This window comes from Lepidochelys kempii, chromosome 9 (genome assembly GCF_965140285.1).
Source record: "Lepidochelys kempii isolate rLepKem1 chromosome 9, rLepKem1.hap1, whole genome shotgun sequence".
Lineage (NCBI taxonomy): Eukaryota > Metazoa > Chordata > Testudines > Cheloniidae > Lepidochelys > Lepidochelys kempii.
The window spans coordinates 74,201,069-74,221,687 of NC_136388.1; the positions used below are offsets into that span (position 1 = coordinate 74,201,069).

Sequence of the window (20,619 nt, forward strand, 5' to 3'; positions counted from 1 at the left end):
TAAGCACTTAATCTTTCAGATGCAGATAATTTGAACACCGTGTAGTTTCATTTGTGGGGGTATTTTCAATGATATGCTAAAAATTCCATCCCCCATTAGTAAACATAAAAGATCCCATAACACTTTTCACAAGAGTGAGGATTTCACTCAGTGTCCTTAGCCAAAAATGTCCCCCACCCCAACTGCTGTGCAGCCTAAAACACGACCAGATTTTATGTTTACTACTCCACCATTATTTCAATAGCTTTGTTTGTACACTCTATGATCAGTAATTCTTTCAGGATTGTGAAGTATGCTACGATCTTTCAGGATGGAAGGTGATAAACAAGGATCCTAATTTTCTGTGATAACCCCCCCCCAAATTCTGATAAAAAACCCCCATAAAAATCCACGTTTTTCCATGATTAAAATTAAATGCTGAACTTTAGTTTCTCTAGCCACAATATATATAGGAATCAGTTGAACACAATGTTTTATTGATATACAGTAGAACCCCATTTATCAAAGTCTCCATTATCGAGCTCTTTCTACTAAATGAATCACCAGACACCTGGGGCTGAAACTGGCAGAGCTTGGGTGTTCAGTCCCAGCCTGAGCTGCCTAGGGCTGACCGCCCGAGCCCCAGCCAGGCATTGAATAAGTGACACTGGTACGTCCAGTAAAATTTAGTTAATATTTAATACATGTTTTTATTTTTTCCTCTGTAAAAATGCAAATTCTGTGTTTTTCTGTGACAAACTGATTTCTAGGATCTCTGGTGACAAACAGATGTAATTAATATTTATCTGCAAGAGGTATCAGGTTTTTTAATGTCATAAGGAGAATTAACACCACGAGAGCCATACTTTTAGAACTGATCTTCTAGCTTTAGAAAACTGACTGCTCTGAAGAATTGCTTTCCAGGTGTTGTACATTCAATAATTATCAGTGATGGGTTAATAAAGGAAGTCATCACACATATGCAGAGATTGTGGGGTTACTCATGAATATTGATGGGCAGCCAATATTTTCATGCTTCCATATCTCCAAAAGACCATCTATAAATATAGACTCTGATTTTGGTCTCACTTCAGTGTAAATTAGGAAAAACTCAACTGAAATCAATGGGGTTATATTGGTTTAGAAGTTGTGTAAGCAAGAGAGGAATCAATCTGATCGGATATGTCTATGCTACAGCAGGCCCGCTGGCAGGGAGGCAAAGGGAGGAATTGCCCAGGGGCCTGGGTGATTTAAAAGTGCCCGGGCGCCCCTGGCCCTTTTAAATTGCCCAGGCAGGCTGCAGGGCTCCTAGGCGCATGAGGGATGGTACCAGCTGTCAAGGTTCCTTCCCCACTCTGAACTCTAGGGTACAGATGTGGGACCTGCATGAAAGACCCCCTAAGCTTATTCTTACCAGCTTAGGTTAAAAACTTCCCCAAGGTACAAACTTTGCCTTGTCCTTGAACAGTATGCTGCCACCACCAAGCATTTTAAACAAAGAACAGGGAAAGAGACCACTTGGAGACGTCTTCCCCCAAATATTCCCCCCCTCCCTCCAAGCCCTATACCCCCTTTCCTGGGGAAGGCTTGATAAAAATCCTCACCAATTGGTACAGGTGAACACAGACCCAAACCCTTGGATCTTAAGAACAATGAAAAATCAATCAGGTTCTTAAAAGAAGAATTTTATTTAAAGAAAAGGTAAAAGAATCACCTCTGTAAAATCAGGATGGTAAATACTTTACAGGGTAATCAGATTCAAAACATAGAGAATCCTTCTAGGCAAAACCTTAAGTTACAAAAAGACACAAAAACAGAAATATACATTCCCTCCAGCACAGTTTATTTTACAAGCCATTAAACAAAAGAAAATCTAACGCATTTTCTAGCTAGATTACTTACTACCTTTACAGGAGTTGTAAGGCTTGCATTCCTGATCTGTTCCCAGCAAAAGCATCACACAGATAGCCCAAACCCTTTGTTCCCCCCCTCCAGATTTGAAAGAATCTTGTTTCTTCATTGGCCATTTTGGGTCAGGTGCCAGCGGGGTTACCTTAGCTTCTTAACCTTTTACAGGTGAAAGGATTTTGCCTCTGGCCAGGAGAGATTTTATAGCACTGTATACAGAAAGGTGGTTACTCTTAGCTTTATATTTATGAAACCAGCGGTGGCAAAGGCAGCCAGGTGGGCATGTGGAAGCCCTGGCAGTGCCGGAAGGGAGCACCCAGCAGTGCAGCCGGCAGCTCGCTGGCCACCAGCCAGCGCAGGTGCACACACACAATTCAGAGAAATACCATTGTCACCTCACATAATTGTATCTTAAAAAAGTATCTAACAATATTCAGGAAGGCATCTTTGGCTTGTTTTCAGGTAGTTCAGTATATCACTTTCAAGAAGACTGGTCTCTGTCCAAAGATACAAAGCCCCACATTTAGCACATGCATACAAATGACTTTTCCTCTCAAGATCAGATAAAGTCCAATATTTTTCCTAGCAATGAAAATTTGTGTTGTATGTTTTATTTCAACTTCCTCTTCCATAGCATATGTACTGTAGGCGATCCTTGGTATCCTGTAAAGAATTAATTTCTTACCAGGTAGTTGAAGGCTGCTATCAACTCCCCAGTCATTCTTCTCGTCTGCAGACTAAATAAACCCAGTTCCCTCAGCCTCTCCTCATACGTCATGTGCTCCAGCCCCCTCATCATTTTCGTTGCCCTCCGATGGAAACTCTCCAATTTCAATCCATAATGTATTTATTTAATTTAAATATATAGTTCAAAATAACAAATTCTACATCTTACATTTAGGCTCACAATTTGTTTAATACTGGTGCTGTAACTGGAAAAAAATTAACTACATCAAGCAACGCCACCACTTACGTATATTGGGTTCTAATTGGTTATCAATAGGATAAAAAGTAGTGTCATAAACCTCAGCCATCCCTTTCTACAGGGCCCATTGACTGTTCTGCTCTGGGGCCTGGAATTGCTGTCGGCAGGCCTGCACTACAATCAGGAGGTGTGACTGCAGCTTGTGTAGGCATGCCTGAGCTAGCTTTGATTTAGCTAGTAACAGCAGCAGTGTAGCCATGGCAGCATGGGCGGCAGCATGGGCTACCCGGGATCCTAGTGGGGGCTTGTATAAAGAAGGCTAACCCATGCTGCTGCCATGCTGCTGCTATTACACTGCTATTATAACTCACGCTAGCTGTGATCTAACTGGATCAAAGTTAGCTCAGGTATGTCTACATGAGCTACAATCACAACTCCTGATTTCAGTGTAGATACCCCCATAGAGGTTTTTTTCCCCGATCCACACTACCCTTTGATTCTTTCCTATGAAATCAGTGTTTCCATCTCTGGAACTATCAAAAGAGAATTTGCCTTCCTGTAACTAATATGACTTTAATAAAATCTGCTGAAAAGAAAATTATAGCATGAGAATTTGCTTCTCAGCATATGTTGCTATACAATGAAAAAACGTAGTGTATAGGAATTTAAATGAGAAAAAACTTGGAAATTATAATTACAACCAAGTGGTTGTATCAAATTTAAACAGTTTTGTCAGTTCAGTTATTTATACCCTTATCTGACAAAGTATTATCAGGTCCCCCATCAGTCCTCATTTCTCAAAACTAAACATACCCATATTTTTAAACCTTTCCTCATAGGTTAGGTTTTCTAAACCTTTTATCATTTTGTTGCTCTCCTCTCTCCAGTTTATATACATCTTTCCTAAAGTGTGCCACCCAGAATTGGTCACAATATGCCAGTTGAGGCCTCACCAGTTCTGAATAGAGCGAAACAATTACCTCCCATGTCTTACATACAACACTCTTGTTAATATACCCCAGAATGATATTGGCCTTTTTTGCAACAGTATCACATTGTTGACTTATATTCAATTTGTGATCCACTGTAACCCCCAGATCCTTTTCAGCAGCACTACCTCCTACCCAGTTATTCCCCATTTTGTAGTTGTGTATTTGATTTTTCCTTCCTAAGTGTAGTACTTTGTACTTGTCTTTACTGAATTTCATCCTGCTGATTTCAGACCAATTCTCCAAGTCATTTTGAATTCTAATCCTGTCCTCCGAAGTGCTCGCAACCACGCCCAGCTTGGTGTCCTCTGCAAATTTTATGAGCCTACTTGCTATCCACGTCATTAGTAAAAATATTGACTAGTACTGGACTCAGGAGTGACCCCTGCAGGAGCCCACTAGATCCACCCATGGTTTGATAGCAAACCATTGATAACGATTCTTTGAGTATAGTCTTTCTATCAGTTGTGCATCCACCTTATAGTAAGAGCACTGCAGTGTAGGGTCAGCAGGAAGCTGGTAAAGCCCAGTAGTGCAGAGACAAAAACCTTGAGATTATCCCTTATCTTTTCGGGGGGGTTATGAACACTTAGGGTGAGGTACTGAATCTCTGGTTTCTTCCCTGGATGGAGTAAACATAACTCCTTCATGAGTAAATTACCCAATGTAGAGGAGTGGCAGTGGTGAGTTTTCTGATAATTTACACATGAGGTCCCAAGAGAAGGTAGCTTCATGCCTTGATACTTCCTCTACAGGAAGGCCATTTTAAATTTTTGATCAATGATTTTTTCCCAGGTGGACAGTGGGAACCCAGTCTTTCCCTCTAAGTGTCATGGATCTCACCTGACATATTGTATTGTGTTTTAAAAATGTTGACTGCTTGATGCCAGGACTTACTTCCTATGCTGTATTATTGAATACAAAGGACTAAACTATTCAGTACAGACTTCCTAATCAACCATTTTCTTTCCTATTCATTTATTTTATGTTAGCAAAAAGATATACAAAACTACTTCCTTTTTTACTTCATTTTTAGGTTTTTCTTTAAATATTCATGCTCAAATTTTGCAAACTTACAGCAAGATTTGTGAAACTTAACTCAAATGAAATCTGTAAGTTTTTATACCACAACTAAAGCAAAAAAAGAAAAGAAGCAGCACAAATGGTGAGACCTAGATTAGATTTTAAAAATTCTATCTGGGCTATTAAGGTAAGATAATTTGTTTTTTAAAAATATTATTTTTTTACTTGACAGATTTCAGAGTAACAGCCGTGTTAGTCTGTATTCGCAAAAAGAAAAGGAGTACTTGTGGCACCTTAGAGACTAACCAATTTATTTGAGCATGAGCTTTCGTGAGCTACAGCTCACTTCATCGGATGCATACCGTGGAAACTACAGCAGACTTTATATATACACAGAGAATATGAAACAATACCTCCTCCCACCCCACTGTCCTGCTGGTAATAGCTTATCTAAAGTGATCATCAGGTGGGCCATTTCCAGCACAAATCCAGGTTTTCTCACCCTCCACCCCCCCACACAAATTCACTCTCCAGTGGTCAGTTTGGATGAGCTATTACCAGCAGGAGAGTGAGTTTGTGTGTGTATGGGGGTGGGGGGGATGTGAGAAAACCTGGATTTGTGCAGGAAATAGCCCAACTTGATTATCATGCACATTGTGTAAAGAGTTGTCACTTTGGATGGGCTATCACCAGCAGGAGAGTGAATTTGTGTGGGGGGTGGAGGGTGAGAAAACCTGGATTTGTGCTGGAAATGGCCAACCTGATGATCACTTTAGATAAGCTATTACCAGCAGGACAGTGGGGTGGGAGGAGGTATTGTTTCATATTCTCTGTGTATATATAAAGTCTGCTGTAGTTTCCACGGTATGCATCCGATGAAGTGAGCTGCAGCTCACGAAAGCTCATGCTCAAATAAATTGGTTAGTCTCTAAGGTGCCACAAGTACTCCTTTTCTTTTTACTTGACAGAGTGACTCTGAGTGTCTGAAACCTTTTGAGATGGAAAGTTCTTTGCAGGTTTTTTTAAAGAGAGTTTCTGCACAGAGAATATAATTTTTTTGTTTCTCCTGGGAATATGTTCAGAGTCTACTGGTACATTTCAATTAAATAATCAAACAATTATTCCAGCACTTCATGAATATTTACTTTTTTCCCTTTGATTACTTTATTTACTTGCTGCATTTCATTGCATTCTCAGTGCCAAGTAATCTAGGGACCAAATTCATATTTACACATAAAAAGGCATATACTTAAAATTGAAGTGATTTATAAATGCATAGGACTTGCAAATATTATAATTATACCTGCTGTTTTTCAGTCATGTACTACATCAATGAATATTTACCAGCTTCATAGGAATGATTCAGCAATATTCACAAGGTGTTCTAATCCTTTCTCACGGGTGTTCTTTTTTGTATAGTTATTTGTTACTTTTACTAATATGGGGCCTGGCCCAGTAAACCCTACTCATGTGAGTAGTCCCATTGAAAACTGAATGGGTCTACTTGGATAAGAGCTACACATAGAAGTAAGGGTTTACAGAGTCAGACCCAGTTATGAAACCACTGATAAAAAATCAGAAAAAAAGGCTTTCCTGTAGAGGAAATGTTAAGGCATAAAACTGCTTTTTATTGTGAGTCTCACTAGTTACAAATGTCCAATAGGATGGAAGTTAAAACAGTGGGTCCCTTTCCACCCTCTTGTGTAGCAAGTATAAAAAAACCCTGTTGGCTGTTAGGGCTCTAAACACTGCTGAGGTACCATGTAGCTATGTGGCTTTCAACAAACACAAACTGCTATTTTAATTAGTTCTTTTTTCTACATTTATATTTTTATGCTGATAAAATAAATGATAGAAACTGAGCCAGCCCCTCAACTTGTGTAAATTAGTGTTCTAATATCAACTGAGTTATGCTAATTCACATCAGCTGATGATCTAGTCACTGTCTTCCATAAATTCTATCACCACTATTGAAACTCTGTGAATTAACAGTAAACATAACTAGCTTAACAGTGCTTCAGCTTTAAACAAAAATGAGACCAAACTATGAACCCAAAGAGAGCAAACCCATCTCTTCCCGGCCATGGCACATATTCACCCATCCACCCACACAGAATGAAATCTGTAGTTGAAACCACTTCTTATTTTTCTTATGTGCAGTAATTAAAATTCATTTTCATTATGCTGGAGTTTTCCTTTAAGCAACCACTTTCAATTAGTTGTAAGATTTCCCTAAAAATATTTTCACCTAAGATACGTTTAATGAGGTATATCCATTAGTCCTCATCCATTTTCTACAGTTGGCGTCACAGCCCAGGTTGTCTCACGATGAAGACAGAATAAATTTTCTATTGTAAAATAATCTACAGTGCCACACTAAGTATGACTGCGGCACTACCAGTGTCCTGACAAGTTGTATTAAACTCACTGCGGCAGCCACTGAATGAAAATAGTTCCTGTCTTATACCGCCACCGTTTAAAAATTTATTACATAGAAAGAATTTCTCCACTTGCATCATCATAAAACAGGGAGAGTTTAGAGGAGAGGAAATTTATGAGGATATCTGGAGAGAAAAAACCCAAGCATCAGTGCTTAATGTAGTAGTATCTTCTTTGGGTCAAATTTCCACTACCAAATGTTACTGGGGCTGAATACTGCTCAGAACAGTCATGTCAAGCGACACAATGCTGAACAGGGTTCATCCTAGTCCACACTGACTTCTAAATGGTATTCAGCATTGTGCTTGTTAACACAATTGCTAGCAAGAGTTCTCAGGCATAGTAACATTATGTAGAGTAGGCTTTTTTTCTTTGCTTTTTCCGTCTTTGCCTACTTATCTTGGTTGAGAGAAGTTTGGGCAAATATACAGAATATATGATTGCAAAGTAAAGCTGTCTGGATACCGTATCTGAACAGTGAATTAAAAAACCCTCTAATACAAAGAGAAGTAATCTCAGAGAGCTGCACAAGAACCATCAACTTGTCATTTGCCCATCCACATTGCTCCCAGGCCTGTTCTTACAACATTGCAGAAATTATCCATTACAAAAGGCACCCTGTAGCCAAATTCATATGGTTAAGGATATTCAGCTAATTAAGCCATATGACAGAGAATATCCCTAAGTGCTTACCATATTACATAGAATAGGAACTAACTATTTGTAACACAGAAGTTTCATTATGCAACTTTCCCTATTGCTGAAAGTTTTACTAGTCAGACAATGGGCTGCAATATGGAGTTCTATATTTCAAGCACAACTGACAGTAAGGTCTGTGTGCTGGGCCTAGTGCCTGCAGTTGGAAGGATGATTCCACTTAGAAATAATCCTCTACATTTAAAAATATATATATAAAGTATTGTTTTAAAACTGAGTGAAGTTATCAGGGTTTATTTTTCGTGAAAAAATAGAGAACTATTTGTTTTATCTTTCTTGATAAACACAGAGCTGAAACACCTGAAATTTGGGTCAAATAGGGAAACAACATGTGGAAGCAAAGACAAATTCTTCATTAGTTTGTGAAATTTTAGATCTTCCTGAAATAAACTGAGACTCAAGAGGCACATTTTGATAACTTTGGTTTCCTCTTAGACATATGAGAGAGATGTGGATTTTTAAAACGTTATGCTAATTGAGAAACTAGCATTTTTGCTTTTAAAAACACATATTCCTTCATATATAGGGAAAACCCTTAATGATGATAAATAATAAGAATGCTTATTGTTTATACAGCACTTAAAACATTTTAAGTGCACAAGACTTAGGGCTCGATTAAGCCTTGAAGGCAGAATGGGTGCAATTTGCCTTCCCCTGTACCTGTATGTAGGTAACGGTGTGTGAGGGAGAATGGCAAGCAGCAGCATTATAGGAGCAGTCCTGACAGAAGCTGCCCAAGAGAAAAGCTGGAGCCTGGCCTTCTCTGCTCTGCAGACTACACTGTTGAGCGTCACTGGGTTGCAGGTGAACTTTCCACCATCAATGCCTATTGGGGACAATTTAGGCCTAAAGTCACTGTTTCATGTTTTATAATCAAGAAATATAAGATCTCAAAACTGCATTTTACATGTTGTTTGGCTAAAAACATCAGGTAAAAATTTAGGGGTTTGCATCTTTTTTGACCAATATAACAGTGCTATGGAAGAGTAAGCTGGACTCAGTTATGCTTTGTGCAACACCAACAAAATTGTCAACTAAGGAAAGAAAGGGTAATTGAACAATTTTCACAGTGGAGAGGTAAATAGTGGGGTCCCCCAACCATCTATACTGGGACCTGTGCTGTTCAACATATTCATAAATGATCTGGAGAAAGGGGTAAACAATGAGGTGGCAAAGTTTGTAGATGATTCAAAATTACTCAAGCTAGTTAAGTCCAAAGCACACTGCAAAGAATTACAAAGGAATCTCATCAAATTGGGTGACTGGGCAACAAAATGGCAGATGAAATGCAATGTTGATAAATGCAAAGTAATTCATATTGGAAAACATAATCCCAACTATACATACAAAATGAATGGGTCTAAATTAGCTGTTAACACTCAAGAAAAAGATCTGGGAATCATTGTGGATAGTTCTCTGAAAATATCTGCTCAATGTGCAGCAGCATTCAAAAAAGCTAATAGCATGTTAGGAACAATTAGGAAAAGGATAGATATTAAGATAGAAAAAAATCATAATGCCACTATAGAAATACATGGTACGTCCACACCTTGAATAATGCACGCAGTTCTGGTCTCACCATCTCAATAAAGGTATATTAGAATTGGAAAAGTACTGAGATGGGTGACAAAAATTATTAGGAGTACGGGACAGCTTCCATATGAGGACAGATTAAAAAGGACTGGGCCTGTTCAACTTGGAAAAGAGATGACTAAGTGGGGGATATGATAGGGGTCTATAAAATCATCAAGGGTGGGGAGAAAGCAAATAAGCAAGTGTTATTTACCCCTTCACAGAACACAAGAGCCTGCGGTCACCCAAAAAATTAATAGGCAGCAGGTTTAAAACAAACATAAGGAAGTACTTCTTCACACAACACACAGCCAACCTGTGGAACTCATTGCCAAGGGAGGTTGTTAAGGCCACAACTATAACAGGATTCAAAAAAGAATTAGATAATTTCATGGAGGATAGGCCCATGAATGGCTATTAGCCAGGTTGGGGACGCAAACCTGTGCTCTGGGTGTCCCTAAACCTCTGACTGCCAGCAGGTATGACTGGATGACAGGGGATGGATCACTCAATAAATTCCCCATTCTGTTCATTCCCTTTGAAGCATCAAGCACTTATCACTGATGGAAAACAGGATACTGAGCTAGATGGACCATAGGTCTGACACAGTATGGCCATTCTTATGTTCTTAAATTCTAAATTACAGAATCTGTATTACTAAATTGAAAGAGGAATTATTATTTGTATTAAAGCACTGGCTAGATGTCTTACCTGAGATTGGAGCCTAATTATACTAGGTTCTATACAAACAGCGAGAGACAGTCCATGCCTCTCTGGTGCTATCTGCCCTCACTTTTGTCATTGTTTTGTATGAATGACCCCGTGAATTCCTTGGGCAAGAACACTGCCATTGTTTACAGCTGTGATTTACTATGTGCACATGACATTATGTAAATAGACAAGAGTTATATGATTCCATTATAATTATGATAAAATAACTACGATGATGCAAAATAAACATTTTAGATTTTAGATACTAGGCTAAGTATGCATTGTTGGCAGTTTTAAGAAAATCATCTTTTGATTTTTTTCATTGAATAAAGCTGATTTAGTCATTGGCAGGGGGAAAATACTGATCTCCACAATGAGTTTTTAATAATTCCCCGTAAGTATATCCATTCTTTAAATAATGAGCTCTTATATAGCTCTTTATACCTGCAGAGTATTTTCCAATAATTAATTACTCTCCATAACATCCCACTACAGCACCTCTGAGTGGCAGAGGTATTAGTATGCCCCAAACAGAAATGGAACATAGAGAGGTCACATGAATCAGCCACAGTCACAGAAAGAGTTAGTGTCAAGACCCAGAATTAGAGCCTAGGGTTTCTTGACTCCAAAAGCCAGTGGTCAGTTTATAAAAGCATACCTTTTGCTTGGAGGATTCTTCAGTGCATTAAAGGTGTAATGTCTACCTTGTCCACTACTCATAAAACAATAGCGAACTGGAAAAGGAACAAGGGTCGGGGAGACAGAATCCAGCCCTTTAATTCATCGGCAAGGCATCACACACTCCTGCACGTTTGCTAATTCAGACCCTGGGTTCGTATAGAAAAATCACCACCTTTGTCCTGTATGTGGGTGTATGTGGCTACTGGATCTGTATGATCATGAACCATTTTCCCAATCCTCTTCATGACAGCCTATGCAGAACTGGTCCAGATAGTACAGAATCTCAGCCAACAGTATGAAAATATGAAAACAGTATGTTAGGCACTCAGATATGACAGTGATGGGTAACTCATTAGACAGAGATAGCTACTGCACTGATTGATGAACTTAAAAGTACACAACATTTATTTTATAAATGTTCAACTTTTCACATACTTGCAGTAAAAGTTTTAAATTCAAGGCCTCTGGTTTCACTGATTTCTTACATTGACCATTACATTAAAGGTGACTAAAAATGCTCACAAATTTTTACATCATTTATTTATTGCAGATTTACAGATATAAACAAGGCAACAAGGTTCAATTCCACCCATCAAATATAAGTAGTTATCCCTTAGAAAAGTTGGGAGAATAGACAGAAAATATTTATTTTACTGTACTACTCAATGAAAAGGCTCTGGTGCTTACAGAAAACAGAAGAATATGGCATAAATTATATATTATAAAGGGTACTTTTGAGGTGGCATTTCATTTTATCTAGCCCATTTGCCAGTGGTTAATAATTAAGGAACAGCTTTCTGATCCCAATGTATTCACCTGCAATTTTGTTAGTGATTTCAATGGGAGCGTGGCTGTGTGATGAGAACATAAAATATAAAACTTTTAAATTAATGGAAGTTTAGGTAAAAAAAGGTTTTAACACTTCTAACATTTTTAGATGTTCTGACATGTCATGTGAATTATTTATGTTTAATATGGGCCAATACACTTACGTGTATACAATTTTATTGATTCAGTTATATAGGGCCAAAGCCCACCAACCTTACTGAAGTGAATAATCTCATTGGAGTCTATGAAATTACTTTCTGAAGTAAGGTACTACTAAGGTGAGTGAAGGTGGCAGAATGAGCCACAAATAATATATTTTTTCCGGAAAAGAACAAGAGGAAGGTATGTAATTTTTTATTTATATGGCTGTTGAAACTGTTTTATTCTGATCTATCATATCCAGAACCTGATTAGAAGCATGGTGATGTTTATCTCACTGAAGAGAGCATGTCTGAAATCTCAGTGAATGTGAAGTTCTTGTTCTAGTCATAGAAAGAAAGAGCACTCATTACAACTAACTGATCTGGTGATTTCGCAGATTAACAAGGGTACAGCCTATAGGAGATTAAAGTTCATATTCTGTACTGGAACTCTAATTTGCTGGTCTCATGGATTTATAAATTATGGAGATGGTATGTTTGTATTTCAGGGAATAACGCAACTAAATTATACACTTATATTGATCCCTTCTAGATAAACAATGGGATATCATGAACAGCAGCTCTTGATAAAGCCTTCCATCCTCACAGCCATGGGGAAAAATTGTCTTCATGGGCAATTCTGAGAGAGAGAGGTATGGGAGCAACAGAAATGATCAACCTCAGAATATGATAGGAACCCTGAGCCCCCCACTTCTAAAACCTTAATCTATGAGGTAGAAGAAGACATTAGAGTTGCATGACACCGAGTTAAAAAAAATGTTTCTCTCTCTCTGAGTGGTTTCATATCAGCATCAAGCAGCAGGTTTATACCACTTGCAGCCATAAAGAGTGTTAGCCAGTAAGCTGTTCAACCTACCAAATATTACCTCGTTCATGTAGAGCCTGATCCAGCTCCCACTGTGACCAAAAATGGGGTAAATGCACATGTTACATCAAATATTTCTGAAGGAGATGATTTGAGCTGGTGAGAATGAATATGTAGATTAAATATCAATGTCACCAACCTCAAGCATTCAAAAATCTGAGTAAGGCTCCCCAGAATCTTTAGATATGATTTGAAATCAATTTTTTTTTTAAATTTTGATTCATGTCTGCAAGCTTTTCTCCGCAACCATGAGGGCTACAAACTTCCTTTTTTAAAATGTAAGAAGAGATTTTTTTTCACCTAACCACAAGCCTCCAGGAGCTCAGGCTTTAAGAAAAACATCAGTTATTGTGAGATTCCCAAGAAAATCTTGAGAGTTGGTAACACTGCAATATTTGTCTTTCTGTTGTGCACTGTGAAAGGAGTAGTACCTGGGCCAAGTGTAGGTAAATCCATGATATGGTTTCATAATGTTTCATGATGGAAATGCAGATTTCTATATATCACTACAGTAGCTTAAAAGGATTCCCAAAAGGATTCATTTTGTGAGATTGACAAAAGGGCTCTGTGATGATTTGTGCATTTCTTGGGTTTAGTAAAGAGGAACTGTGTTTTAGAATCCTGTGTGAAATAAGTCTGTGTGTGATATGTGTTACACCTACCACCACATGCCTCTGGAAGAGGTAAACCATGGGCCCAGAACATGCATACAGATGGAGCTCTGGGAGAAGGCAAGTTTCAGCTACAAGGGAGTCTGAGGAGTCAGCACTGATGCCAGGGGCTAGGCAGTGGGCCACGTAGTCACAGCTCTCATAAAGGGATACTCTGCACCTCAAGAGTGTGTCTAGAAGCCCCAAGGCCAGGGCAGAGCCTTTGTACAGGCTCCAGAGGCTTAAAACACTGAGGGATTCAGCTGCTAGATCCCCTCACAGCAGTTTGTGTCCTACAGGGAGAGTGTTCATCTGGATCTGTCACAGGATTCTATAAACAAATCATCTCTTTTATGCCTTGAGGTTTGTTTGAATTCCTGTTAACATGACCATGAGTCTCCATTAAACAGTTTCTTGGCAGAGAGATTACCTCTACAGTAGAATCTCACTGCATAATATTTAGTTTCCGTGAATCTTGGGAGGGAAGCAAGGTATTCTTCAAAAAAACAAAGAATTCTTCAGTTCATGAGAGAGTCAATTCACAAGACATAGTGTACAGTGCCACAGTTTCAGCCAGTGTACCGTATATTTTGTTCTCAAAATCCACTTCTGCACTTAAAGCCTGCATCTGTGCACAAAAGTAATCATTTATGTTCAGATTGGAAAGTTACTCTGGTGGCACAATTACCTAATTTACATATGCATAAAATATTTGCATCTGCATAAATCAAATGCCTGGAAAATATATCACAAGTTAGGACTGGCATTTTTTGGTGTCTCCTTGCAGTAAGAGATAGATGAAATAAAAAACTGGTATCTTGAAATCTATCTAGGCTCTTATACAGTCTTCATCACTATGGCATCTATGTGCCTAAAAAAAGAAAGACACTGGGAGAAAAAAAAAAAGTTAAATCTAGCTTCAGTGGTTTCAGACATCTTGTTTGACAAAAATCTGCTCTTAGAGGGTACTCATGAAGAACAGTGGCATTACTCTGGAAAAAATGTGAGAAATAGCAATGTACAATTTTACTAATTTCCTTAATTTTTAATATTTCCTCCTTATTGGAGAAACATGGTCTAGTGGAGACAATGATAAATACAACATGCCTTGCTGGTCCCTAAGTGAAGAAAATGCATGGAATAACATAATATAAAATATTTAATTCTGGTTTCCTCAATGAGGCGCACCACAAAAGCAGAAACTACTGATCACTAGTGAACTAGCTTAATGTGCTCCCATTCATCCAACTATCATGGCTGTGGTAACAATGCAGCAACCCATTGTATCATAGAGGAAATTGGATGCTATATATACTAGCACTGATCACTTCCATTCTGACAGAGCTTCTTGGACCTGTGTTCTGTTTCTTTTCAAGTTCTTTAACAACATAATTAATGTGCTGGCACAAAGGAGGGATCTCTACTTGTCAACTCTATTTTGCTTTCCAAGAAGGTTCCAGATTAACTAAATGAATAGCTGCCTTTCTCTTTAGGTCTTCAAGCATTCTAGTGGATAGGGAAGTTTGATTTTTGTGACCTACTGTTAGAAAAATCTGCAATGTTTTGAATATTTTATGTGTCAGAAAGTCCCTCTTAGGGGCAGGTTACTCAGTCCAGGTGTTAGCTTTGAGAGGGAGAAAGGAACTGAACAAATGTCAGAGCTTCCAGACTGTGAGGATCAGCTAGAGAGCTAATGGGGATGTGATCATTGTTGAGAATAAAAGTTGGGAAAGATGTAGAGGCAGAAGGGAGGACACACTCTTTGGTTGTGATTAAGGAAAGAGAAATATGGGACATAATATTCAGACTGGATTAAGAAAACTATTCACTTTTTTTTGAATGATCCCGCAAAATCTCCAAACTTGGTTTGCACATCATAAAAGTGCAGAAACTTCTTAGTGAATCTTATACAATTTTAAAAGGTAGAGATAGGCAGCCATATCCATTTGCTTATTCAGGAAAGTTGCCTTTAGTAGTTTTCCTTTTAAGTTTTTTGGTGGGTCAGTTTCTACCACATATGTCAATGTTTTCCAGCTAGAAATCACGGGAAAGCATAGGAAACTTTTAGCATGTTGAGGAAAACCAAGCTGACAAGCAGACCAACCATTATTCTTTATAACTGCTTATTTTCATATTGGCAGGCTTCCATGGAACAAGTAAGCATAAAAGTATTACTGGCTCTGCAAATGAACCATAATCCTGTTGGCCAAAAATGTGGAAAATAAATAGACCATGTCAGAAATCCAAAGGGATTGGAATCCCCTCTTAAAAAGATTACAAAAGACTTTCTCGGATATGATGGAAATGCAGAATAATTGGAAGGGCTTTTGCTGGAGACAGTAAGCAACTGAGTTGGAGTTGGGTCAGAACGGTTAGATATATTGAATATATTATTGTTTGCAGCTGTTCTCTGTCTCTTTTGACTCCTTTGGTCCCCGCTCATACAAAGATATGGAGGAAAAACAATTAGGCTGGTTGTTCCAGAGTGCTGATCTTTGGTCCATGAGTGTGACCCAAAACCGTTTCACTAATTTTCTCAGACTGTCACAGGCTTACAGTACCAGTCATTATGTCATTATGAACTGTACTATAGTTATAACTGTAGCTTCTGTTTGGAAGGAATAACCACTCTACCACCTTGCTCTTTAACAAAAGATAGCATTTACTATAAAACACTACAGTTTCAACAATCTTCTTACCTGAAGTGCTAGAGGCTTCCACCTCACATTCTTCAGAAGTGCAGGAGCAGAAACCAGGGTGTTTTGAGGACGTTTCTTCAAGGTTAAGATCACTCCATTTGGGTCTTCCCGCAATGCATTTACAAGGTTCTTTAACTGCCAGCCAACCTGAGGAGACAGCCCATAATGGAACTTTGAAAGATTTCCACTTAACTTACTTAAACGTGAAGGAAGTCTTGTGTTAAACTGAGATGGTCTATTAAAATGGAACTGCATTACAGTCCATTCCTTGCAAATAGGAGCATCATTTATAAATTATATTTGATTTTTCTTGGACAGAAATCATGCTGCTGATGCAGTTATTTATTTATTTATTTAGCTTATTTTGTATAATGGAGATGAAATGCTTATTTTATTCCTAAAGATATAGAGTAACCAGAGAAATTTGAAAATACTAATGTAATGCTATAATTTTTCTTGTCTTCTAAACAAAATTGATAATTTTTAATTATCCTTGCCACTGAATTATCATTGCATTTCTCTGTAGGAAGAGAAATAATAGTCATGGAATAATTACAAACGGCATCCTCAGTGTTATAACTGCAACTGTTTAATTTTTGGGGGCAGGGGGATAGGAGAGACAATATCATTGGACAACAATAATGGGACATCTTTGAGGGATTAATTAAAGATAAAATATCATGTGTTTGAATTACCAATAGTTCCACTGAGAGGAACTGAAGTTCCCAAATTATTATAAATGATAATTAGAACACAAAGAACAGTATCACTAACTCTGAAGGGATTTCACTTGTGTCTCTTGTTGAAAATTGCTTAGAGATATTTTTCAGGATTCTTAGTTATTTTGCATACATTTTTTCCCTGCTTTTCCATTTGAGCATATAAGTTTAAAAAACAAGCTATGAATTTTCAATTTGTATTTATGAATATACCTTCTATCATCCTATAAAGCTAAATGCTAAAAGGGATTAAAAATTATATATAATGTAAACAATGGTCTCAATGTGCAAAAAATAGTGTATTATAGAATTTTTGAAATATTTATGTATTGTTTACATAATTTTTAGTAGATTTTATGCAATAAAAGAAGCATGAATTCTGCCACGAGTAAAGAACATTTTTTTTTGTATATCAGTATATCAATATCCACTGTTTACCAATAGGGACCTCTTCATGAAGTATCATAAAGGAGTGAAAGTACAAGACTGGATGAAGTCAAATATAGGGCTGTGGTTTCAGGTCCAAATATACAGTATAAGTTATTGTTTTTCCTCCAATACATTACAAAATGTAACTAATATCTGATGTCCTGGGCACCTTTGCCTGTATGGCATTAATTTATATGATTGTCATTCATGTTGAAGGTTGGTACTGTGTTGTAAATATCCCTTGATGAATTTCTATTTCCTATCAAGGGTAGCTGTGTTAGTCTGTATCCACAAAAGCAACGAGGAGTCCGGTGGCACCTTAAAGACTAACAGATTTATTTGGGCATAAGCTTTCGTGGGTAAAAAACCCAAAGTGGTTTTCTATTTCCTAGTAGTTCTTAATGAATATCAAACAGACTAGATCAGTAGAGAATATTGCCTAGAGGTTATCACACGCAACTTTGAATCAGGTTCTATTCCCAGCTCTGACACCAACCTGCTTGTGTAAAGCTAATCAAAAGTCAGTTAATCTCTCTGGGCCTTAGTTTCCCATCTGTAAAACAGTTGTAACAATACTTACCTACCTCAGAGAGATATTATGGAACATAATGCATGTATGTTTGTGACGCTTGGGTAACAGGTACTATAGCACTCCACATTTACCAGTGTGTTATTCTATCATTTCTGTTAGATAGTATAAGCGTTTTAGAAGAAAATGAGATTCTGAGCATATTTTCTTCCCAGGAAAGGCTAAAAATCTCCAAATTCCATGACACTGTCAATCTTGTTGTCTTCGCTGTCAGTGTTATCATTCCCATGATAGCCACATATTGTGTTCCTCATCAAAAAACAGATCTGTAGAAACAATCTCCTTAAAAATCCTAGGAGGACTCTTCAGGGGAAGAGTTGGAGGGGAATGTATCTGAACAACACAGCACAAAAGAGCAGGGACCTTCTGAAGAGCAAGGACCTAGACTCTCAGACCATGGGATATTTAAGGCCCAAGAAAATACATAGGTTACAGAAAAGACTCTTGTACCATGTTTTCATATATTTGTACAGTATCCTTGAAATAAAGAGAGAGCTTCAAGAATTATCTCCTAAGTTTCCTTAGCTAGCTTGAGTATTTACTCACCATTATTTACTCTGAAGGAAAATGTTTGGTATAGTCATCTATTCTATACTCAAAATTACCTTTTTCTGCACAACATTGTTCTCTAAACTTTGCTTCTCCTTATTTTACAAGGCAAGCAAAGCACACACTAGCATGGATCATCACATCACCTCATACACCTGGAAACTACTGTATGTTGATCACATCAGCATGCAAATTTCAGCGAAGGGGGGGCCTAAAAATAGGATTATTTTTCCATGTTGACAGTGTCAACAGTGCTGAGTATTTTAAAATTAGAATGCAGGCTGTTGTTTGTTTTAATGATAATAAATTGGAGACTTTTCCATTTCCCTATTCTATGACTCACCTGCTAAATGTTCATTTAGCTTCTCAGGACCTTGCTGTTTGCCTCTTAGTTCATTATTCCTGCTGCACAAATGAAGCTCTAAGCATTAAGGCAGTTCAGCATGACTACCTGCTCTCCTATCTCACTAGAAAAAGCAGTAATTCTTTTTTCTTTAAACAATCTTTTAGTATTGTTGAATTTCTACACGCACATATGCACACACATTCAACTTGTGCCGAATGATTGTGGATTTCAGTTTGTCAATGTGTTTGCTTGCTGGTTTGCTTTCAGTTTGCAAAGTCTGATATGGAGCAACGTATTTTGCAAGAAGCAGACATTTTGATCACAGCTGAACCTTGATTAGGGGCAGGGCATCCCTAATCAGCAGGGCTATAAAAGCAGGCAGCTGGCCAGTCAGTAGCACAAGAGCCAGCAAACAGAGTTGAAAACAGGGGAGTTTGAATGGGAGTTTGTGGAAAGATGGGTATGGTGGTGTTTTTTTTCTACTTAACAGGAGTTCAGGAGGAAAGACTATGCCAGCTACAAAGGCAGTGATCTGAAGAATGGAAGAAACAATTAAATAGACTGGATGTGGAAGCCACGGGGTGTACATTATTTTGGATAGGGTACCTGAAAGGTGCTTCATTTGTATGAAGTGCTGCCTGATAGAGCTGATGGCATAGAAGAGAAGAAGTGTGAATATGCAGCTAGGAACTATGACTGAGTTTCACAGGGGATTTGAGTGGATGGTGGAGGGAAGGAGAGAGGAGGCTGAAGGGAAACCTCAAACTTGCAGATGCATGCTGAACAAGAGAACGGTGAGAGTTGGATGGCTGGATGAGAAAGCAGCCAGTGGAAACATTTGACTACAAGAACAAGGCAGATGAAAAGTGAAGGAGAAGCAGAGCTGAGGAACAAGTTCGCTGAGTTGGAAAATGAAGGTGAGAGGAGACAGTTACAGGAGATGGGAGAACAAAGACGAAGAGAAGAACAGCTAGTCCTACAAGAAAGCCATTGTATGGAGCCCAGAAGGATAGAGGATGACTCTCAGAAGATTGCCAGTGAGAAAAGAAGACTAGATGACTTGCAGCAAGAGATAACAGAAAGGGGAAGGCCAGAGAATCACACCAACACCAGGAAGAGGCAGGTCTATGGGATTGGGGACTCCCTACAAAAAAGAACAGACAGGCCTGTCACCAGAGCTGTTGTCTGCTGGGACCTAAGATACAGGATGTAGACCTCAGGCTGAAGAGGATAATAATGGGAGCAGGAAAGAATCCACTGATTGTCCATCATGTGGGAACAAATGATACTACTAGATGGTCGCCGGGAGTCATCAAGACTACACCAGGCTGGGGAAGACATTTAAACAAATGGAGGTTCAGGTGATCTTCACTTGGATTCTACCTGTCCCTAGAGAAGAAAAGCGAAGGCGAGACAAGATTCTGATGATCAACAGGCAGTGGTGCTCTAAGAAAGGCTTTGGGATGTTTGACCACTGGGAGACATTCATGGACAGAGGATTGTTTTCATGGGATGGATTCTAGCTGAGGAGGGAGGGTAATAGAATTCTGGGATGGAGGTTGACACAACCTATTAAAAGAACTTTAAACTAGGAATTCAGGGGAGACAGTTGGGAGATGCATGTGTAATCTTCACACCTGATTCTAATTCCGAGCAGGAAGAAAAATCAAGTAAAAGAGGATACAGCAATGGAGAAAGGAATAACAGAGGGTAGGAGTAACAGTCAGGTAGGTGATGCTTGCAGTAAAATGACTGCATCTAATAGGGTGAAACATCTGGGTGAGGCCTAGTGGAAACAACTAAGATTTCTGTACATCAATGGAAGGAGCCTGGGTAACAG

General features: G+C 38.4%; 1 protein-coding gene across 1 annotated transcript in view; it reads right to left on the minus strand.

Moving 5' to 3' along the window:
• The window catches only part of LOC140917643 (connector enhancer of kinase suppressor of ras 2), a 461,714-nt gene that overhangs the window by 163,323 nt on the left and 277,772 nt on the right, over positions 1-20,619 (minus strand). Inside the window, exon 10 of the mRNA XM_073360900.1 lies at positions 16,148-16,294. Within this exon, the coding sequence (XP_073217001.1) occupies positions 16,148-16,294 (147 nt within the window). The remainder of the gene's footprint in view (positions 1-16,147; positions 16,295-20,619) is intronic.